Source organism: Schistocerca americana, chromosome 9 (genome assembly GCF_021461395.2).
Source record: "Schistocerca americana isolate TAMUIC-IGC-003095 chromosome 9, iqSchAmer2.1, whole genome shotgun sequence".
Classification (NCBI taxonomy): domain Eukaryota; kingdom Metazoa; phylum Arthropoda; class Insecta; order Orthoptera; family Acrididae; genus Schistocerca; species Schistocerca americana.
Window position 1 is genome coordinate 24,168,976 of NC_060127.1, and position 25,047 is coordinate 24,194,022.

General features: G+C 45.5%; 1 protein-coding gene across 1 annotated transcript in view; it reads left to right on the plus strand.

The window, feature by feature from the left end:
- LOC124551225 (luciferin sulfotransferase-like) overlaps window positions 1-25,047 on the plus strand; it is a 64,772-nt gene that overhangs the window by 12,778 nt on the left and 26,947 nt on the right. Inside the window, exons 3-4 of the mRNA XM_047126217.1 lie at window positions 6,518-6,659; window positions 21,890-22,010. Of these exons, the coding sequence (XP_046982173.1) occupies window positions 6,518-6,659; window positions 21,890-22,010 (263 nt within the window). The remainder of the gene's footprint in view (window positions 1-6,517; window positions 6,660-21,889; window positions 22,011-25,047) is intronic.

Consider the following 25,047-nt stretch of genomic DNA (forward strand, 5'->3'; position numbering starts at 1 on the left):
AGTGACGCCAGAATATTGCAGATATTTATTATTTATAGTGGAAGGACTCTGCTACATCCGTTGCGGGCAGATCTCAATTAAAGCAATACTAAACGTTTGAAATCGGGCTTCGGATGTTTGGAAAAATATCCACATTTTTGAGGATTCTGATTTGTGCAAGACACATATTCTCGTATTTACCCCTTCACACAAGCATTGTGGTGTTGACGATGATCAGAGCGTTCCAGTTTATTTTGCTTTTCTGTCTTCTGCAGTACGGCTAACACACTCATGAAAGAAAACCCTGTGGCCCCCTGATTAATAGTCTCTCGGTCCACTGTTCGAACGCAGTACAACACCGCTTCAGCTTGCCATGGATTCAGCAAGTTCTTGGCAGGTTACCAGAGATATGTTGTACCAGTCGTCTCCGTACAGATCAGGTAATTCCCGAAAATTACGGGACTATGGCTCGTGAGTGCGGAGCTGGCGTCCGATACCGTTCCAAATGTGTCCCATCAGGTTCATATCCGACGAATTTCGGGGCGAAGACATCGAAGAAAGTTCATCGTCCTGCTCCTCAAACCACTGAAGCCAGGTTCTGTTCTTTATCACGCCTGAAGATGCCATCGCTGTTGGGGACGACATCAAGGATGAAGAGATGCAGGTGATCCGCAAATACGTTCACAGATTTCATGCAGCCTGCAGGTCCCGTGAGAGCTCAACTGAATGTGCCTAACAGCATGAAATTGCCCCCACGGGCCTGCATGCGTGTCGTGATGCAAATTTCTAGCAGCCACTCGCCCGAATGACGGCGTGTCCAGACGCGACCACTCACCTGGTCTAACGAGAAACGACATTAAATTGACCAGGCGACACGTATCCATTCACCCACTGTCGAATCTCTATGGTCCTGTTCCCACTGTAACCAAAACTGACGTCGTTGGACCAACATGGGGACGCATACGGATCCTCTGCTGCAGAGCCCCGCGTACAACAATGTACGGCATAACAGGAAAATGTACTGTTACTCAAACTGAAGGCCAACCTACTGATTGTGTTGTAACAACACCGAAGCATGTACGGGCGAAGCGGATGAATCAAGAACCGTGATTTTCTCAACGCAGGTTCCTGAAGACACGTTTATTGTTCAAGAAACACGGACGCAGACAGTAGAGATATTCTAAAGAAAAATCGCCTCAAGATAAAAAAAAAAGCCTGTGTAGCGCCAAGGTATAACCGGAATAAGAGAGATCACCTACTGAAATATTCTCTTGATCTCAGTAGAGTTGCTGAAATCGTTAAAATTGAGCAAAATTCCAAGGCCCGAAGCAATCCCTGTCAGATTCTATACCGAATTTGCGGCTGAATTAGCCTCTGTTTTAACCACAGTATAGTCCCACCGTAGACCAGCAGAACAAATACCTGTGCCTAGAGGTTCGAAGAAAACGCAGTTCACCGCCGTATACAAGAAACATGACAGAAATGATATCCTTGACATCTTTTTGCTTAGAACATAGTCTGAGCTCAAAATTTATGGCGTATCTCGAAGTGAAAGGCCTCCTCTATGCCAGCCAGCATGGATTCTGAAAAAGTCGACGATGTGAACTACCAGTTTTCTCACACGACGATGAAAGGTGCTGAGATGTTATTAGGGTGGGTCATGCCGCAATCTCTCTATAGGTACAATAGGGATTAGATTCTTAAAGACTTTTCTGGCCAAGCGTATCTTATATAGCTTGTAGAAAACATTAAGTTCCACTGCCTTCTTCACAGAGATCACACCTCACACACCTCTACATATCCGAAGTTCAGTAAAGTTATTATTTCTAGAGGTTAACTACACTCTAGCGGTCGAGTCGTGGCCACCGAATAGTACAAATATTTCAGAAAAATTGTCTTTTGGCGTAATTACGTTAAGTTGAAACCAAAGATCTTCTTCTATTAGTTTATCCGTTACCATGACAACCAAGGATGACTGTTAACATCAAGATCCGTAACTACAATTACACTATGTGATCAAAAGTATCCGGACACATAGATGAAAATGACTTACAAATTCGTGGCACCATCCATCGATAATGCTAGAATTCAATATAGGGTTGGCAAACCCTTTGCCTTGATGACAGTTTCCACACTCGCAGGCATACGTTCTGTCAGATGCTGGAAGGTTTCTTGGGGAATGGCAGCCCATTCTTCACGGAGTGCTGCACTGAGGAGAGGCATCGATGTCGGTCGGTGAGGCCTGGCGCGGCGTTTTAAAACATCCCAAAGGCCTTCTATAGGATTCAGGACGGGACTCTGTGTAGGCAAGTCCATTACAGGGATGTTATTGTCGTGTAACTACCCCGCCACAGGTCGGGCGTTATGAACAGGTGTTCGATCATGTTGAAAGATTAAATCGCCATCCCCGATTTGCTCATCAACAGGGGGAAGAAAGAAGGTGCTTAAAACATCAATGCAGGCCTGTGCCGTAATAGTGCCACTCGAAAGAACAAGGAATGCAAGTCCCCTCCATGAAAAACACGACCACACCATAACACCACCGCCTCCGAATTTTACTGTTGGCACTACACACGCTGGCAGATGACGTTCACCGGGCTTTCGCCATACCCACACGCTGCCATCGGATCGCCACATTGTGCATCGTGATTAGACGCTTCACACAACGTTTTTCCACTGTTCAGTCGTCCAATGTTTACGCTCCTTATACCAAACGAGGCGGCGTTTGGTATTTACCGGCGTGAAGTGTGGCTTATGACCAGCCGCTCGACCATGAGTTCAAGGTTTTCTCACCTCCGGCCTAACTGTCGGAGTACGTGCAGTGGATCCTGATGCAATTTGGAATTCCTGTGTGACGGTCTCGATAGATGTCTGCCTATTACACATTACGACCCTCTTCGAGTGTCGGCGGTCTCTGTCAGTCAACAGACGAGGTCGGTCTGTATGTTTTTGTGCTGTAGGTGTCTCTTCACGTTTCCACTTCACTATCACATCGGAAACAGTGTACCTAGGGATGTTTAGGAGTGTGGAAATCTCGCGTACAGACGTACAACACAAGTGACACCCAGTCACCCGACCACGTTCGAGGTCCATGAGTTCCGTAGAACACCCACCTCATTCTGCACTCTCACGATATCTAATGACTACTGAGGTCGCTGATATGGAGTACCTGGCAGCAGGTAGCAGCACAATGCACCTAATATGAAAAACGTATGTTTTTGGGGGTGTCCGGATACTTTGATCACATAGTACATAAGGAGTAAAAACGTACAAGAGTCAGAAGTCGCCTGTGTTTACGCGTACTCGCCCGTAGCACAACGCAGGGTACGTTTACAACATAGGCCATGTGTACAAAGCGTCCTTATGGCACACGTTTACGGCTCGTACTACAGAGCTACGAATCAAAGTGTCGGACAACGAAGTAGGTTCAAAAATGGTTCAAATGGCTCTAAGCACTATGGGACTTAACATCTGAGGTCATCAGTCCCCTAGACTTAGAATTACTTAAACCTAACTAACCTTAAAGGACATCACACTCAACCATGCCCGAGGCAGCATTCGAACCTGCGACCGTAGCTGCCGCGTGGTTCCGGACTGAAGTGCCTAGAACCGCTCGACCACAACGACCGGCACCGTAGTAGGCGGTGCCACCAGACGGGAAAGCAGAGAACGTGTTTACAGAGTAATGATAAACTTAGATCCATCATATAAGATAAAAACAACGAAGCACAACTAGGCAATATCGATGTATAAACAAAAGCTACGTGTTCATAGACAGTTATTTAAATGCCGGTGCAGACACAAGTGTTACGGAGTCTCCGCACTGTTTTGGAATCTCTAGGTCTTTCTATTTTATCAAGTATTATTTTTTTCTCTATCTTAAGTTTACTGCAATTACACTACCGGCCATTAAAATTGCTACACCACTAAGATGACGTGCTACAGACGTGAAATTTAACCGACAGGAAAAAGATGCTGTGATATGCAAATGATTTGCTTTTCAGAGCATTTACACAAGGTTGGCGCCAGTGGCGACAGCGACAACGTGCTGACATGAGAAAAGTTTCCAACCAATTTCTCATAGCAGGCCGCGGTGGCCGAGCGGTTCTAGACGCTTCAGTCCGGAACCGCGCGACCGCTACGGCCGCAGGTTCGAATCCTGCCTTGGACAGTATCGTGATGAAGGTGCATGGGCAGCTGTACCTGTACACGCTATCCAAGCTCTGTTTGACTCAATGCCTCGGCGTATCAAGGCCGTTGTTACGGCCAGAGGTGGTTGTTCTGAGTACTGATTTGTCAGGATCTGTGCACCCAAATTGCGTGAAAATGTAGTCACATGTCAGTTCTAGTATAATATATTTGTCGAATGAATACCCGCTTATCATCTGCATTTCTTCTTGGTGTAGTAATTTTAATGGCCAGTAGTGTAATTAAAGACAGTTTTACACCAGCCGCGTTTTGCTTTTATTCACAAAGCATCTTTTGTTGTGATTCTGAAAATATGGATAGATGAATTTGTTAATTTTGATTGTTATGGATTAAATCAGTATTTCCTTATAAAGTTGGCATAAAATTTACTTACGGTGTCCCTGCGTTTTGTTCACATTTTCTGCAAACCATGATCGTTGAGGTTGAAGGAAGCTACGTTCTACATTTACATTTGGCATTCTTTTTTTTTAAAGCAGTTTTTCTTGCGGTGCCTCGACGTTTTTTCACTTCGCCTCAATTTGGAATAGAACTACAGTTACGTGTGTTCCGCACTAATGTCAGTAGTACAGTGTTTATGTTTGTTGATTTGTTTTCCTGGAACCGCGCGACCGCTACGATCGCAGGTTCGAATCCTGCCTTGGGCATGGATGTGTGTGATGTCCTTAGGTTAGCTAGGTTTAAGTAGTTCCTAGTTCTAGGGGACTGATGACCTCAGAAGTTAAGTCCCATAGTGCTCAGAGCCATTTGAACCATTTGTTTTCTTTATAGGTTATGAGCGTTGCCAACCTGTGAATTTGTTCATATATGTGTTTCGTCTGCACGTGTGTGTGTGTGTGTGTGTGTGTGTGTGTGTGGGAGGGGAGGGGGGGGTGTGCCGCTGCAGACGACCCCTAAATTTAAGTTGACCCAACGTCAACGGCAATTACGATCGCAGGGAGCCGGCGTCAGATTAGATTCGATTAGATTAATACTAGTTCCATGGATCATGAATACGATATTTCGTAATGATGTGGAACGAGTCGAATTTTCCAATACATGACATAATTAGGTTAATTTAACAACATACTTAATATAACAACTTAATCTTTTTGTGTTTTTTTTCTTTATTTTTTATTTTTTTTTATTTTTTTTTTTTTTTTTTTTTTTTTTTTTTGGATCGTGAATCAAAGAAAACGTTTGGTTTGGTCGCGTGAATCACGCTGCTGGTTACACTAGGTCGACTGTCGCGTCCGCATATGCTGTCAAGGAGGCGAACGGCTGCTCGAAGTATGCACCCGCGCCACGCAATTCAAACTGGGCGTCCGCGGCACCTATAGTAGGAAGTCAAGGAACCATGACAGCTGCGCGTTACGTGAACATTATTGTGGACCTTCTACATCCCTTCGTGCCCGATATCATTTCTGACGACGATGGCGTCTTCCACTTGCGTAACTCCTCGTCTCATAAGGCCACAATCGTGCTACAGTGGTCTGAAGAGGATGATAGTGAATTCTCGTTGGTGTCTTGATGACGAAATTCGCCTGATCTGAATCCGATGGGACGCATCTGGGACGCAATCGGACGCCAGCACCACGCGCAAGTATCAACTGCCCGTAATGCCAGGGTATTGCGTGACCTGTACGTGGGCACCTGGTGGCACATCCCCGCGGAAACCTACGAAGGAGCTGTCGATTCTATGGCACGTAGAGTCGCTGCTGTATTGCATTCCAAAGGTAGACTAAGTCGATATCATCACCATAATGTTTTGTTTCTTCAGTATATGTCACCATACAAGATATCTGCTGGCGCAGCGAGGTGCTTCTTGATCCGCCGAACCACTGCAAGCACGAGTCTTAGGTCGAATGAACTGCTGGAGCGACCTTCAGTCGTGGCAACAGACTGACGCTATCATTCTGCAACTCTATGCGTTACTGCTCGAGATAAATATTGTAATAAAACAATAGCAAAAATTTTTAAATACTAAACAAAGAAGAAAGGACCAGATAATGACAAGGCATATCGCAAATCTTCGCACATCATCAAAACTTTTGCAGCGACTCGTTATTCGTGGAGCAAAGAAACAAAAATTGACTCAGGCATGTGTATGTATTCAGGCTTGACCATCCCAAAGGGTCAGGAACGATCACAACAGAAACATACCTGGACGACGTATCGGGGTGATGCAACAGGTGCATACGCTGAGACGAGTTCATCAGTGAAATTCCCTGAGAAAGCTTACATTCCCATACAGGGACATACGCTGCTTTTATTTTCCATCAACTCTTGTCCTCCCTCCAGATACGGAAGCCATGCTCAACGACAGTCTTACGACGCATGGTATGTTTTCCAGATTGTCGTCGCTCGCCACGGGCCGCAGGAAGCTGCCCACGCACTTCATCGACATCGTGAAGAACTCCAAACCGCCGAGGCTGATCAAGAGCCACCTGCCCGTAGAACTTCTGCCCAGGCAGCTCTGGACCGTCAAACCCAAGGTATGTCTCCTGCCTCTCGTAAAATTCACACAGCCAGGCTACAAAGCAATGTTCTATCTTAGCGACTGGCCACATCCAGTCTTATTGTAGCTTATTTACGTTAATGTCTACAACCATATCCTGTGTACTTTACTTGTCGGTAGGGTGATGGTACCTATTTATTTATTGTGTGGTGAAAACAAATACACTCCTGGAAATTGAAATAAGAACACCGTGAATTCATTGTCCCAGGAAGGGGAAACTTTATTGACACATTCCTGGGGTCAGATACATCACATGATCACACTGACAGAACCACAGGCACATAGACACAGGCAACAGAGCATGCACAATGTCGGCACTAGTACAGTGTATATCCACCTTTCACAGCAATGCAGGCTGCTATTCTCCCATGGAGACGATCGTAGAGATGCTGGATGTAGTCCTGTGGAACGGCTTGCCATGCCATTTCCACCTGGCGCCTCAGTTGGACCAGCGTTCGTGCTGGACGTGCAGACCGCGTGAGAGGATGCTTCATCCAGTCCCAAACATGCTCAATGGGGGACAGATCCGGAGATCTTGCTGGCCAGGGTAGTTGACTTACACCTTCTAGAGCACGTTGGGTGGCACGGGATACATGCGGACGTGCATTGTCCTGTTGGAACAGCAAGTTCCCTTGCCGGTCTAGGAATGGTAGAACGATGGGTTCGATGACGGTTTGGATGTACCGTGCACTATTCAGTGTCCCCTCGACGATCACCAGTGGTGTACGGCCAGTGTAGGAGATCGCCCCCCACAACATGATGCCGGGTGTTGGCCCTGTGTGCCTCGGTCGTATGCAGTCCTGATTGTGGCGCTCACCTGCACGGCGCCAAACACGCATACGACCATGATTGGCACCAAGGCAGAAGCGACTCTCATCGCTGAAGACGACACGTCTCCATTCGTCCCTCCATTCACGCCTGTCGCGGCACCACTGGAGGCGGGCTGCACGATGTTGGGGCGTGAGCGGAAGACGGCCTAACGGTGTGCGGGACCGTAGCCCAGCTTCATGGAGACGGTTGCGAATGGTCCTCGCCGATACCCCAGGAGCAACAGTGTCCCTAATTTGCTGGGAAGTGGCGGTGCGGTCCCCTACGGCACTGCGTAGGATCCTACGGTCTTGGCGTGCATCCGTGCGTCGCTGCGGTCCGGTCCCAGGTCGACGGGCACGTGCACCTTCCGCCGACCACTGGCGACAACATCGATGTACTGTGGAGACCTCACGCCCCACGTGTTGAGCAATTCGGCGGTACGTCCACCCGGCCTCCCGCATGCCCACTATACGCCCTCGCTCAAAGTCCGTCAACTGCACATACGGTTCACGTCCACGCTGTCGCGGCATGCTACCAGTGTTAAAGACTGCGATGGAGCTCCGTATGCCACGGCAAACTGGCCGACACTGACGGCGGCGGTGCACAAATGCTGCGCAGCTAGCGCCATTCGACGCCCAACACCGCGGTTCCTGGTGTGTCCGCTGTGCCGTGCGTGTGATCATTGCTTGTACAGCCCTCTCGCAGTGTCCGGAGCAAGTATGGTGGGTCTGACACACCGGTGTCAATGTGTTCTTTTTTCCATTTCCAGGAGTGTACATATATACAACATTCATGGACAAATATTCTCAATCACAAGCTCATACAACGCTACATCTCCTGATCCGGTTCCCTGATCCATTCGATGGTTTCATCTGATGCATGGTGACTGTCCATTATCCTTCTTTTCTGCGCTGGAGGAAGACAGTCAGTAACAGCATGGCGCATTGTCCGTAAGGAGGCCTCACAGCCGCAGTTACAGAACTAACCTATCCCCGCTTGTGCATTAGGTAACCATACCCAGTTCATGATCCTCCATTAACGTTTGGGGAGATCGAATCTTTGTAGAGATGGGTCATTCGCGAACTAACGGATCCAAAGGAACGGTTCACCAAGATGAACGAGCGATGAATGAATTCTAAGGAGCGGTCTTTCATAGTTCACTTCGGTCGCGGCTTTCTACTTGTAGTTCCCGGGAACGGGAAACGGACGGCCTCGTTCCCGCAACGGCACGTCGGCCGGTCTCGTTCCAGCCTGTCTCGGTCTCGGTCTGGGTCTCGTTCGGCCTGACTCGTCCTTCTTCGGGTGGCCACTCGCAGTTCCACTGCTGACTGCTCATAGTTCAGTATCGAGTTTTTGTTGTTTGTTTCGTTCACACGTCCATTCTACGAGGGCGGTTCAGAAAGTAACCTCCGATTGGTCACAGTGCGGGTTGTGGGGGGACTAGCGACGGCATCTGTGCGTTCACGCACTCAACAGGTCAGTCGGCATCAAGCCGTGGTCGAGTGAACGTCGTACCTGCGCTAGTTTAGTTTTTGTGGCAGTTTGAAATGTGTGCTGCAATAGAAAACCCCGCCAAATGTGCAGTGCGTGCTGTCATAAGGTTTTTTACAGTCAAAGGATATTCTGCAGCAGCTATTCATCGTGAGCTTTGTGCCGTGTACGGACCAAGAGTTATGAGTGAAGGAGTTGTCCGTGAATGGGTACGTTTATTTAAAAGTGGACGAGAAAACGTTCATGATGAAGAGAGGAGTGGTAGACCATCATTGGTGACTGACGAACTCGTTCAGACAGTTGATGCAAAAGTTCGTGAAAATCGACGTTTCTCATTGTCGGAGTTGTCTACTGGTTTTCCACAGATTTCTAAGACTCTCTTGTACGAGATAGTGACAGCAAGATTGGGTTACCGTAAGTTCTGTGCACGATGGGTGCCCAAAATTCTTACCGACCACCACAAAACTCAAAGAATGGCCTCTGCATTAGACTTTCTGTCACGTTATGAGGACGAAGGAGAACCATTGTTAAACAGAATCGTGACCGGTGACGGAACCTGGATTAAGTACGTGAACCCTGAGACATAAGAACAATCAAAGATGTGGGCACATTCAAATTCGCCTACCAAACCAAGAAAAGCCTCGCAAGATTTTTCTGCCAGAAAACTGATGGCAACGGTGTTTTGGGATGCCAAAGGGCTGTTGTTGGTTGAATTCATGGAACGTAGGACGACCATTAATCAAGACGTGTACTGTGAGACAATAAAAAAGTTACGACGGGCTATACAGAACAAACGCCGTGGTATGCTGACTTCCGGTATCGCTTTTTTGCACGATAACGCCCGTCCTCACTCTGCTTGCAGAACAACAGCCCTTCTTGAGTCCTTCAAGTGGGACGTTATCAACCATCCACCTTACAGCCCAGACCTGGCGCCAAGTGATTATCACCTCTTCATGCATTTGAAGAAATGGCTCGGGTCACAGCGGTTTGATGACGACGAAGAGCTCAAAGATGCCGTCACAGGCTGGCTCCAGGCACAAGCGGGTGATTTTTATGCAGAAGGAATTTCAAAGCTTGTGAAGAGATACGATAAGTGCCTCAATCGCTATGGAGACTATGTAGAAAAATAGTGCAAAGATGTAGTTGTAAGATGTATATATTAAAATATTTTTATTTAACTTGGTGTATTTTTTTTAAATCAACCGGAGGTTACTTTCTGAACGGCCCTCGTAGATTTGTTTCAAACCTTTTTTGAACTCTGAACTTCTGGTTCTTTTCGTATTCTATTCAGCGTCCACAACCGATAATTAGAATGTACTTTATAATTACTTAAGTTACATAAAAATTACGTGGGATGTAATACATACATCTTTTCAGGTAACGGCGTATCAGCTTACTTCACTATTTCGATAAACAGCAGAAAAAATACTTGTAAAAAGGTAAGATTTTTTGTTATTACACATGCAAAGGAGGTCGGCACGGCACACACGAGTGGCCATTTTTCGTCTTTTTTTTTATCCAAGGTTAAACAGCATGTCCATTGTTATGGAAGGCAGACCGACATACAACCAAATGAAGCCCCCGCTTCGTAATCGAGTGTATGGTGTCTTATTTTGTAAACAGAATATGATAACTCCTACAATATTATTTCAGTGCTACAGGGTGGCGCACGAAAAATCCTCCCCGAGTACTAGACTGTTCATTGTCGCTTACCAATTGCCATCTATTGTTTCGAAGTTGTTTGCATTAGCTTATTTGTTATTTCTTCACTGCCTAATTATTACATGTTTACCTATTCTGCTCGTAGCGGTCAACAAATCGTGCGTAATTGGCGAGCAGTTTGTACTCGGGGCCGGTTTTTCGTGCGCCACATTATATTTTTTCACTGCGATCAGACATATAACGCTACAGTTGACTAAATGAGATGTTTTTCAGAATCACGAAAATTACAAGTGTGTGAGAATTCTGTTATAAATAAAAACTCTGTACTCCAGGGGGGAGGCAAGTGCCCTCTCTTGGCGGCTTCCATCTTCAGTCAGCTATGCTACTAATTTTCAATTTTTAACAAGAACCACATACCAAGCACAATGAACGGTGAACGAATAAAAATGAACAGTTCCCAAAAAAGAACCATCACCAATGAACTACACTCCTGGAAATGGAAAAAAGAACACATTGACACCGGTGTGTCAGACCCACCATACTTGCTCCGGACACTGCGAGAGGGCTGTACAAGCAATGATCACACGCACGGCACAGCGGACACACCAGGAACCGCGGTTTTGGCCGTCGAATGGCGCTAGCTGCGCAGCATTTGTGCACCGCCGCCGTCAGTGTCAGCCAGTTTGCCGTGGCATACGAAGCTCCATCGCAGTCTTTAACACTGGTAGCATGCCGCGACAGCGTGGACGTGAACCGTATGTGCAGTTGACGGACTTTGAGCGAGGGCGTATAGTGGGCATGCGGGAGGCCGGGTGGACGTACCGCCGACTTGCTCAACACGTGGGGCGTGAGGTCTCCACAGTACATCGATGTTGTCGCCAGTGGTCGGCGGAAGGTGCACGTGCCCGTCGACCTGGGACCGGACCGCAGCGACGCACGGATGCACGCCAAGACCGTAGGATCCTACGCAGTGCCGTAGGGGACCGCACCGCCACTTCCCAGCAAATTAGGGACACTGTTGCTCCTGGGGTATCGGCGAGGACCATTCGCAACCGTCTCCATGAAGCTGGGCTACGGTCCCGCACACCGTTAGGCCGTCTTCCGCTCACGCCCCAACATCGTGCAGCCCGCCTCCAGTGGTGTCGCGACAGGCGTGAATGGAGGGACGAATGGAGACGTGTCGTCTTCAGCGATGAGAGTCGCTTCTGCCTTGGTGCCAATGATGGTCGTATGCGTGTTTGGCGCCGTGCAGGTGAGCGCCACAATCAGGACTGCATACGACTGAGGCACACAGGGCCAACACCCGGCATCATGTTGTGGGGAGCGATCTCCTACACTGGCCGTACACCACTGGTGATCGTCGAGGGGACACTGAATAGTGCACGGTACATCCAAACCGTCATCGAACCCATCGTTCTACCATTCCTAGACCGGCAAGGGAACTTGCTGTTCCAACAGGACAATGCACGTCCGCATGTATCCCGTGCCACCCAACGTGCTCTAGAAGGTGTAAGTCAACTACCCTGGCCAGCAAGATCTCCGGATCTGTCCCCCATTGAGCATGTTTGGGACTGGATGAAGCGTCGTCTCACGCGGTCTGCACGTCCAGCACGAACGCTGGTCCAACTGAGGCGCCAGGTGGAAATGGCATGGCAAGCCGTTCCACAGGACTACATCCAGCATCTCTACGATCGTCTCCATGGGAGAATAGCAGCCTGCATTGCTGCGAAAGGTGGATATACACTGTACTAGTGCCGACATTGTGCATGCTCTGTTGCCTGTGTCTATGTGCCTGTGGTTCTGTCAGTGTGATCATGTGATGTATCTGACCCCAGGAATGTGTCAATAAAGTTTCCCCTTCCTGGGACAATGAATTCACGGTGTTCTTATTTCAATTTCCAGGAGTGTAGTTCCCAAGGATGAACGACTTTGCCCATCTCTAAATCTTTGTATCTTGCACGGAAAGGTTCTCAAGCATATGAAACTTCTCAAGTATATGTTTGTTGACTACTGATGACTGTTCCCATTGGGGTTTCCGAGAACGGTTGACATTGAAAGGGGAACCAACAAGGTTGTCTACTGTGCGTCACGACCGTTTCCTTAATTTCAAGCGTTGGTGTTCTGCTTATGCAGTGTCTCCATAAAAGGGTAGCTAAGTACTGTTCTCAAGTTACACAGATCTTCAGGAGAACTTGTGATCGTCTCAGAACTGCGGAAGAGACGTTGCTGAAAACAGGAAGTCGAAGGGTGTTCGTACTCTGAATACATCCTGTAATTATTCGCATTGCCGTTGAGTTGCACATCTATCTTCATGTCTAACTGATTCAAATGGCTCTGAGCACTATGGGACAACATCTGAGATCATCAGTCCCCTATAACTTAAACATAACTAACCTAAGGACATCACAAACATCCATGCCCGAGGCAGGATTCGATCCAGCGACCGTAGCAGTCGCGCGGTTCCGGACAGAAGCGCCTAGAACCGCTCGGCCACAACGGCTGGCTCTTCATAACAGCAGTAGTCAACAGCAGAGTAAGACAGGTTGCCGATCTTAAAAGATGGACATTAGCCCTCCATGAGGTATCAGCAAGTTTTTAAAGGCTGTTATTTTTCGTTTGGAGTTTAGCAGCTATGTCTGAAAGACGCTGTTTGTAAGTTAGAGTTCTGCCTAATGTTACTCCCAGGTCTTCTGGGACACTGCAGAACGGCAAGATTTCGCCAATAAAGCTGACTTTTTGTCTGTGGTTTTCGTGTCTGTGCCGTTGGTGAAACGCAGACATAGCTGTTCTCTGAGGGTATAAGTCGAGGCACACATACTGCTGCCAACTCCTAAGTCTAATCAGAGGTATCCATCTCACGCAGCTCACGGTCATCACAGCCCTGGCTCGGATCACCAGGTTAATGCAGCTTCAGACAACCCTGGATATGCCCATCACATACGGCATAACGACAACTACGGCCAGCGCTGACTGCAGCAGTACCCCAAGAGGGATGGATTTTTCATTTGCTGTTATCACATAAGTGGTTGTTTGGGTATTTTCTTATCTCTTCGAATCTATCGGCCTTCCATTTGATTGTTTGAGTGTACTGCCTACCTCCATTTCTTATTCATTGCAGTCATAACTGTAACCTCACCACTAGAATTTCGCTTCTGTATGAAATTTAGCCCAGCTTTCCCTCCCACTCTATAAAAGTTTATGTATCACCAAAACTATTTCCCACAAGCTGTTACCCAACTTAAACTCATATGCTAATCTTGGAATATACATAACCTAATTTGAACTGAATTGTAACTGATCTCAATACAACTTGTCCTTATATTAAATGCCCAACTGCCGGCCGCTGGTGGCCGAGCGGTTCTCGGCGCTTCAGTCTGGAACAACGCGACCACTACGGTCGTAGGTTCGAATCCTGCGTCGGGCATGGATGTGTGTGATGTCCTTAGGTTCTTTAGGTTTAAGTAGTTCTAAGTTCTAGGGGACCGATGACCTGAGATGTTAAGTCCCATAGTGCTCAGAGCCATTTAAATGCCCAACTGACTAAAATAATTATCTTGCCCTAATCAAAATTTCCACTTACCTCGCGTCTTGACAACATTCTTGCAGATTTCTCGAAAGCCCAACAGCAGACAGCAAGCAGGCAGCGGATAAGCTAGATTTTTATTTCTAATTAAAAATTCCAACTGTTGTATACCACGTGTAGTAATGCGTAATGATAAAGTGGGGTGGCGAGAGTAACTATTTCTATAAAACGATATTCCAAGACGACGGTTTTAGAATGATGTATATACAGTATTCAAAAAGACAGAGTAAAACTTCACATGATCTTACACTACTGGCCATTAAAATTGCTACACCAAGAAGAAATGAAGATGATAAACGGTATTCATTGGACAAACATGTTATACTAGAACTGAAGTGTGATTACATTTTCACGCAATTTGCATGCATAGATCCTGAGAAATCAGTACCCAGAACAACCAGCTCTGGCCGTAATAACAGCCTTGATGCGCCTGGGCATTGAGTCAAACAGAGCTTGGGTGGGATGTACAGGTACAGCTGCCTATGCAGCAATACGATACCACAGTTCATCAAGAGTAGTGACTGGCGTATTGCGACGAGCCAGCTGCTCGGCCACCATTGACCAGACGTTTTCAATTGGTGAGAGATCTGGTGAATGTACTGGCCAGGGCAGCAGTCGAACATTTTCTGTATCCAGGAAGGCCCGTAGAGGACCTGCAACATGCGGTCCTGCATTATCCTGCTGAAATGTAGGGTTTCGCAGGGATCGAATGAAGGGTAGAGTCACGGGTCGTAACACATCTTAAATGTAACGCCCACTGTTCAAAGTGCCGTCAGTGCGAACAAGAGGTGACCGAGACGTGTAACCAATGGCACCCCATACCATCACGCCGGGTGATACGCCAGTATGGCGATGACGAATACACGCTTCCAATGTGCGTGCACCGCGATGTCGCCAAAGACGGATGCGACCATCATGATGCTGTAAACAGAACCTGGATTCATCCGAAAAAACGACGTTTTGCCATTCGTGCACCCAGCTTCGTCGTTTGTCTGTGATGCAGCGTCAAGGGTCACCGCAGCCATGGTCTCAGAGCTGATAGTCCATGCTACTGCAAACGTCCTCGAACTCTTCGTGCAGATGGTTGTTGTCTTGCAAACGTCCCCATCTGTTGACTCACGGATCGAGACGTGGCTGCACGATCCGTTACAGCCATGCGGATAAGATGCCTGTCATCTCGACTGCTAGTGATACGAGGCCGTTGGGAGGCAGCACGGCGTTCCGTTACGCTCATGAACCCACCAATTTCACATTCTGCTAACAGTCATTGGATCTCGACCAACGCGAGCAGCAATGTCGCGATACGATAAACCGCAATCGCGATAGGCTACAATCCGACGTTTATCAAAATCGGAAACGTGATGGTACGCATTTCTCCTCCTTACACGAGAAATCACAACAACGTTTCACCAGGCAATGCCGGTCAACTGCTGTTTGTGTATAAGAAATCTGTTGGAAACTTTCCCCAAGTCAGCACGTTGTAGGTGTCGCCACCAGCGCCAACCTCGTGTGACTGCTCTGAAAAATTAATCATTTGCATATCACAGGATGTTCTTCCTGTCGGTTAAATTTCGCGTCTGTAGCACGTCATCTTCGTGGTGTAGCAATTTTAACGGCCAGTAGTGTAACATTGGTCTAAACGGTACTATGCTTAACAAAGTGAACAATGATTTCAAATGGTTCAAATGGCTCTAACCACTATGGGACTTAACATCTGAGGCCATCAGTCCCTTAGACTTAGAACTACGTAAACCTAACTAACCTAAGGACATCACACACATCCATGCCCGAGGCAGGAATCGAACCTGAGACCGTAGTAGCAGCGCGGTTCCCGACTGAAGCGCTCGGCCACAGCGGCAGCCAAAATTAGTTAACATATGACACAAAATTTCCCGTCGTCTGCATTCGCACTGTGTTAGAACTTTCTCACACTACTTCGTACAGCGTTCATCAATAGAACAATGAGCTACATATTTACTTCAGACCACACTCACACTACTAAAGACATATACAAAACTGTGAAAACGTAAATAAGCAAAAAATCCTTCAAGAAATAAACAGAACAATTCACAAAAACATTTTCTTGGCCTGTTTCCTGAATGTCTCTGTGCACTCCTAGACTCTGGTGGATGAAAGTTAGAGCTACGTACTCGACTGAATCGGCTTCAGACCATCTGTCACTGTGCACGCATGAGTCATTCTCCCGACATTCGGCCTCTAGAGAGGAGCGATATAAGGCGCCACGCCTCAATGCTTTCATGAAGAATTTTAATCCCAAACTGGAGACTTTCCTTTATTTCCGTCATTGATTCTTAGATGTATAGACTAAACAGCAGAGGCGAATGGCTATATCTGAGTAAGCTTGACTTGTTACACGGTCAAATAAACTTCTGTGTAGGCTACTGATGCGACAGTATGCAAGGGAACTACAGGGATTCGGAGAGCAGCTGTTTATAACCAATAACTGCACAGTTTGAAACCACCACATTGGTACCGGGTCATTTCCCTTCCTCCATTACTTGCTGAACAACTATCACTTTCTGCATAGGTTTCGCATTAACAGTCCTTGTCTCACAACCGCAAGTCAATACTGCTAACGTACAGTAAATGTAAACTTCGACTTTTATGAGGAGCAATTATAAAGTTTTAATTGTCATCTCAGAAAAATAAAGTTATGCATTTATTTGTCTGTTGATTGCAAGTAAAGGTGTGAAATCTTGGTACGTGAACCGCTAGGGGAGCCAAAACAAATGGCGAAGAACTCACGCAAAATAACGTGGGACCACTGCGCGGTATCACGTTCTCGTCTTGTATCCAGCCCGCTGTTCCGAGATGGCGGGCGCCTCAACTGGTTCCCGCCTGTCGACCTGCACACCTTGGGTGTTCCCGTTGTTCTGTCATTATTACGCAGAACGCCGTCAGAGTCTTTGTCCATTGTAGGTGCAGAGAACATTCTCACAAGCTGGCATGTGTGGTTATATGCAATGTCATTCAGTTTATGTTGGAAGAGGCAAGTGAGGAATCAGGTCTCTCATAAAAAAGTATGCTGGAGAGGGTTGCGTGAATCGGCTGCTGTTCCATAGGAGGATAAAGAAGAGGATAAAGAAGGACAGGGGAAAACATAGCTACACGTACTCCCCGAGGTTTCACCACTGCGGGAAAGACTAGAAAGAAGAAGAAAAAAATTAAATATTTAGGTAATAATAATTTCATGTATGTTAACGGACAGGTGCCACTCTTTAGATTACACATTACTTCGGCTACTTATGGGTCTCTTATCTATCCCAGTTACCCAACGAGGGAAAGAGGACCTAGGTTTAGTGTGGAATCCGAACGATGCGTTGTTCCTGATAATTTTTTACATCACTGACAGGTGAAGGTTGGATTAAAGGCACATTGAAAATTTTCGTTATCCGACTAGGATTCAGCGCTGTGCAGCAGCTGTTTCAGGCCAGACTGGACGACTTCTTTAGGGGTCTCGGTTAGTCAGACAGTTGAAACATATCTGCTGCTGCCGAAAACGAATTGCCCCTGAACACTTCTTTCAGTGGCCTGTTCCATTTGTTTTGGGTCCTCTAGCGGCGTTGTACGGTACTGTGACGCCGAGTTTCGATGTGCACCACGACTCTAGATGTGTACCTGCAAACAAATAGATAATTAATCATGCAGCTTTATTTTTTCGAAATGATGATCAGAACATTATGAATACGCATCCCACTCTTCTGAATATACACTCCTGGAAATGGAAAAAAGAACACATTGACACCGGTGTGTCAGACCCACCATACTTGCTCCGGACACTGCGAGAGGGCTGTACAAGCAATGATCACACGCACGGCACAGCGGACACACCAGGAACCGCGGTGTTGGCCGTCGAATGGCGCTAGCTGCGCAGCATTTGTGCACCGCCGCCGTCAGTGTCAGCCAGTTTGCCGTGGCATACGGAGCTCCATCACAGTCTTTAACACTGGTAGCATGCCGCGACAGCGTGGACGTGAACCGTATGTGCAGTTGACGGACTTTGAGCGAGGGCGTATAGTGGGCATGCGGGAGGCCGGGTGGACGTACCGCCGAATTGCTCAACACGTGGGGCGTGAGGTCTCCACAGTACATCGATGTTGTCGCCAGTGGTCGGCGGAAGGTGCACGTGCCCGTCGACCTGGGACCGGACCGCAGCGACGCACGGATGCACGCCAAGACCGTAGGATCCTACGCAGTGCCGTAGGGGACCGCACCGCCACTTCCCAGCAAATTAGGGACACTGTTGCTCCTGGGGTATCGGCGAGGACCATTCGCAACCGTCTCCATGAAGCTGGGCTACGGTCCCGCACACCGTTAGGCCGTCTTCCGCTCACGCCCCAACATCGTGCAGCCCGCCTCCAGTGGTGTCGCGACAGGCGTGAATGAAGGGACGAATGGAGACGTGTCGTCTTCAGCGATGAGAGTCGCTTCTGCCTTGGTGCCAATGATGGTCGTATGCGTGTTTGGCGCCGTGCAGGTGAGCGCCACAATCAGGACTGCATACGACCGAGGCACACAGGGCCAACACCCGGCATCATGGTGTGGGGAGCGATCTCCTACGCTGGCCATACACCACTGGTGATCGTCGAGGGGACACTGAATAGTGCACGGTACATCCAAACCGTCATCGAACCCATCGTTCTATCATTCCTAGACCGGCAAGGGAACTTGCTGTTCCAACAGGACAATGCACGTCCGCATGTATCCCGTGCCACCCAACGTGCTCTAGAAGGTGTAAGTCAACTACCCTGGCCAGCAAGATCTCCGGATCCGTCCCCCATTGAGCATGTTTGGGACTGGATGAAGCGTCGTCTCACGCGGTCTGCACGTCCAGCACGAACGCTGGTCCAACTGAGGCGCCAGGTGGAAATGGCATGGCAAGCCGTTCCACAGGACTACATCCAGCATCTCTACGATCGTCTCCATGGGAGAATAGCAGCCAGCATTGCTGTGAAAGGTGGATATACACTGTACTAGTGCCGACATTGTGCATGCTCTGTTGCCTGTGTCTATGTGCCTGTGGTTCTGTCAGTGTGATCATGTGATGTATCTGACCCCAGGAATGTGGCAATAAAGTTTCCCCTTCCTGGGACAATGAATTCACGGTGTTCTTATTTCAATTTCCAGGCGTGTATTTCTTTTACTAAGAATAGTTTTTGTGATTTCTATTCTGAATGCCCTTCTAAACTGGTTAAATCTACCGAAAGTGGAGCTGTAATATTGATCTATACGTCCCTTCATTGTATTAACATGAGCTGAAAAAAAGTCACGTTTCGAAGGACGTTACGTAAAAATTTGGCTGAAACAGACTCAGAAGCTTTCACAGAATATTTGACTCGACTGATAACTTTTTTCTCATTACTCCATTTTATAATTTCAGGCACGCCTTTGGTAGAGTTGTCTGTCTGTACACAGCTCTGGAATTTCCACGTGTGCTACTTTGCACCGAGATTAATTTCTTTCTGTTCAAACACCATTATCTTTATTCTCCTCTCCATTCTTCATTTCTGGAATGGCTCCATACACGCCATCCTACATTACTTCTGGAATGTCATTTTTCTGTTATGAATTATCCACATTTCTGATTTAAAGAAATTATTGAACGTTTGTATGATTCTTCCCCTGCTTTATACTGTAGTTATTTTTCGAGTCGTAAGTTATTTTAATTTTGAAATCTAATGTCTATCCAACTTAAGTTTATCTTTCGTCATCTTCATAATGGTTTTGTTTTCAATAGTTTATGTAATAAACTATCCATTATCTCTTATCACATCTTCAGTGGGTAGTTAAACTGATGATAAGTTACCGAAAATTATACATATATTTTACCTTTATAGTCTACCATATGCAAATGTAAAAATTATCAAGATTATATAACCGAAAAAATAAAATTCAAATAGTACCTTTGTAGGAGCTATTGTGGTAACACGCAATACAGTACTATGCTATATTGAAGTATCTAGCCTTTGTAAGAATATATAAAGAAGGTGAGAAAATAATGAACAAAATTTACAGGTATTGAAATATCAGAGTACATAATTTTTATTACAACAGTAAAAATATAAACTTTCAAATGTTCAAATGTGTGTGAAATCTTATGGGACTTAACTGTTAAGGTCATCAGTCCCTAAGCTTACTCACCACTTAACCTAAATTATACTAAGGACAAACACACACACCCATGCCCGAGGGAGGACTCGAACCTCCGCCGGGACCAGCTGCACAGTCCATGACTGCAGCTCCGTAGACCGCTCGGCTAATCCCGCGCGGCATATAAATGTTATAATAAAGTATGAAATACGATAATGAAAGATTATAGAGTATTTAGAAATGTAAAAATTGATGAAAATAAGTAAAATGTTACAACATAGCTTAAAATATTACAGTAAAATACAGTGTGCTAATTAGTTTAGTTAATGTGCCAAAGAATTAGAAGCGACGTTGTCCCAGATGCTAAACCACTCTCAGCACTTCCTATAATGCGAAAATTAATAAACGTAAAACAAATGATCACTGAAAAATGAGCGACTGGAAAACGTCGAATCCTTTGCCTAACTAGGGAGTAAAATTACATCGGATGGTAAATCAAAAGGGCATATTGCAACCTGAATCCATCAGACAAAAGCTGATTTTAACTAGAGAAGAAACCTTTTCACATCTTGTTGTACAGACAAATAGCTAAGGAAAGACCACATAAATACGTTTGTTTGGAGTCTGCGGCTGTACGGAAGTGAAGCGTGGACACTAGCAGAAACAGAAAAACATAAAATAATAGCCTTAGAGATGTGGCGCCACCGCGTAATGCTCAAGGTTTCCTGGGTAGGGAAGGTACGAAACGATGAGGCGCTCCAGAGAGTAGAGGAAGAGAAGCCTTCTCTCATGAAGCCCATCAGGCACAGCAGGTACATTGAGACTTGATGGGTTCATTTAAAGTATTATCGAAGGGACAGTAGAAAGGAAGAACACAAAAGGCAGGCTGAGGGTAGAATACGTCAAACGCATCATGGAGGATACCAGATGCACCGCCTACACCTATACCGCTCTCAACAGGACGGCTGAAGACAGAAATGATGACGAACTGCTGCTAACGAACCTGAGGACCGAAGACCTGAGAAGAAGAAGAAGAGGATTGATTTGATGCAGCTCTCTCTACGCTAGTGTGTCCTGTGCAAGTCTCTTCAATCTCTGCATAACTAGTGCAACCTGCAATCTTTACCTCCTCTCCCCCCCTCCCACATTCACACCCACGCACACATTCTCTCTCTCTCTCTCTCTCTCTCACACACACACACACACACACACACACAGACACACACCTCTATATAACTGACTATTCTTTGCTGCCTCAGGATGTTCTATCAACGGATCGTCTCTTTTACTCAAGTTGTACCATACTTTTATTTTCTCCCCATTTCGAAACAGTACATCTTCCTTAGTTAACTAATGTATCCTGCTGAACGTTACGTGGGTGGTTCAACAAATATTTAACGTATTCAGTGAAGAACAAATGATGAAAAATTGGTAGTTTATACTGTACCATTATTAGAACATCGTGTGTTAAAAATCAGCATTGATCATTTCAGGGTAGTGGTTTCTCCATTAGAAATGTATTGCCACGGTCGTGTTTTGGAATGTTCCAGATCATATACGTGACTCGAAACGTGAAGGATGTGATCGTGTCCTACCTCAACCACCACCAGCTGTGGGTCGGCTGCTCTCTCACGGCTGATGAATTTGCAGAGTGCTTCATGGAAAACATACGTAAGTGAATGTTTTCGTTGTTCGTCAGTGAATCCCTCATCCTTTAAAAAGTCTAACTCCCATCCATGAAACAGCTTCAAATGTCTAATCACAAATGAATTGAAGTGTTAAATATTTAAGGTTAACCCTTTCAGAACGTCTGGCTACAACTGTGTACATTAACGTGTTAAATATTTGAAGTTAGCCATGTAAGCAACGAAAAGTTTGAAATTACGTTTAAAGTTTGTTGGAAGTCGCTGACTTCGCTCATCCTCAAATACTGGATGAACCTACACTCTGGGTAATTTCTGTGCCATGAGTTGCGCTGCCTCAAGAGATATACACGGGTCCTAATTTTAATAATTGTGTTGCCAGCCGGAGTCGCCGAGCGGTTCTAGGCGCTACAGTCTGGAACCGCGCGACCGCTACGGTATCAGGTTCGAATCCTGTCTCGGGCATGGATGTGTGTGACGTCCTTAGGTTAGTTAGGTTTAAGTAGTTGTAAGTTCTAGGGGACTGATGACCTTAGAAGTCCCATAGTGCTGAGAGCCATTTTTAATAACTGTGTTATTATATTAAACCTTTAACATAATATTATACCTCTTAATGAGTAGAGTATGACAAATTTATAAACTTGGCCTTCCAAAATGCCTTCACAAATGAAGACGATGTAAATATTCTAGAATTCGAATCAAAAACAGCTGCTAACATGAGTAACGTGGAAGTAAATATCCTCGGAGCAGTGAAGCAACTTGAATCACTTAATAAGTCTTCTGGTCCAGACTGTATACCTATTAGGTTCCTTTCGGAGTATGCTGATGCAATAGCTCCATACTTAACACTCATATACAACCGTTCCCTCGACGAAAGATCCGTGCCCAAAGAATGGAAACTTGCACAGGTCACACCAATATTCAAGAAAGGTAGTAGCAGTAATCCGCTAAATTACACGCCCATATCATTAAAGTCGAAAACAGAAGTGATTTCTGGCGTTTCTCAAGGTAGTGTTACAGGCCCTTTGCTGTTCCTTATCTATATAAACAATTTGGGAGACAATCTGAGCAGCTCTCTTAGTTTGTTAGCAGGTGACGCTGTCATTTATCGACTAATAAAGTAATCATAAGATCAAAACAAATTGCAAAAAGATTCAGAAAAGATATCTGTATGGTGCGAAAATTAGCAATTGACCATAAATTGTACCTAAGTGATGTTTTCGCTGTACGTCAGTGAATCCCTCATCATTTAAAAAGTCGAACTCCCATCCATGAAAGAGCTTCAAATGTCTAATCACAAATGAATTGAAGTGTTAAATATTTAAAGTTAACCCTTTCAGAACGTCTGGCTACAGCTGTGTACATTAACTTTGACTGTGGCTTAGCAGCAAAAGGAGTATTTTTCCCGTTCGAAAACTGAGGCACACATTTGTGAATGTCCACCATTTGCATCATTCGCAATTGCTGCCAGCTGTTGAACGTCACTATGAAAATATCAGCAGTGCCCAGCGGACACGTGACCACCAGATTACACGGACTTGCTTGGTTTCCTATATTCTACTGCATAACTGAGTACTGTTATCGTTATTTTTCATGGTAATTATTGAGCGATCATTTTACTGTTTGCTACAATAGAGTACATTTTGTAATTAGTTATTTTAGTCCATAAAAATGAAATTTAGTGTACAAAGTATGTTTTGAAAACGGGTAAACATCTTTTTATTAACCTTAAATCTAAAATCATTTTAAAAAATCACCCAGAACCATTACCACATAAAGGAAAATTTTCTTTTCTCCAGAAAAAATTTAGGTCTGAAAGGGTTAAGCATGTAAGCAAGAAAAAGTTTGAAATTACGTTTGAAGTTTGTTGGAACTCGCTGAGTTCGCTCATCCTGAAACACTGGATGAACATACAGTCTGGGTAATTTCCGCGCCATGAGTTAGTTACCCTGCCTCAAGAGACGTACACAGTTTCTAAGTTTAATAATTGCCTTATTGTATTAAACTGTTAACATACCATTATACCTCGTAATGAGTAGAGTATGACAAAGTTATAAATTTGGTCAATAATTATATGAAATATGGAAAAATTTGAAATTTGTTGCCCTTGGAAACTGTTAGGCAATTTGCAGCTGGAACCGTGCGCCATTGACCATGAGCAAGGTCTGCCATTTCGTAAGACAGGTGAGCAGTACTTGAAGAAACTGTTGGCACAGGCAAAGATAATACTGTTTACCACTGTTTAGCAGGGATGTCGCATGGGTGGGTGTGTACAGATGAAAATATTAATAGAGTGCAGTGAGCGTGACAACACCATGGGAGAGCCGTGAAATGCTTTGAAAGCAATGAATCGTCTACATACCTCTCAATGCGTGTGGGCTTACAAGGAAACATCACCAATTTGACCTCATATGTTAAGGAGAAAAAATTCCAGTTATGTTTTTCTTTGAATCCCAACAATATGAAAAAAAAAATTTTTTAATTTTTCACAAAATCGACCTTCACAATCATAGAAGAAGAAATCAGGAAAAAGGGAGCGGTCGGTTGTTTTAAGAAGGTGGTTGCACTTTGGAGTACAATTTTACTAAATTTCACAAAATTAAAAATCATTCTCTCAGAAATCAACGAATAGAAGAAGAAATTGGTAAACGGTAAACAATCAGTTGTTTTAAGGAGATGGTTTCACTTTGGAGCCACTAGGATATACAGTTTTCAATCACCATCTTTTCATGTAACACATTTGAAAAGAAATTCGCACATCTTGAAAATTCCGTGAATTCATAATGCCTAAAATGAACTATAGTCCTATAAAACAAGCAAGAAGAGGCCTAAAATTTCATAAATTTTGTATCAAAACTACATACTGCCCCAGTGCTTTCATTTCGATACTACTCACAATAGCGGCGGTACAAACTCAAATTCACATTACAGTAACTTCAGATATACTTAGTTTCACAGTCAGTGATCCCCTCAACATGGCCTCTGTAAAAAAAACTGTCCGAATCTCCTACAACTGCATAGCACAATTGCCCCGCCGACTTGCTGCGAACGCTGTAAGTGACTGC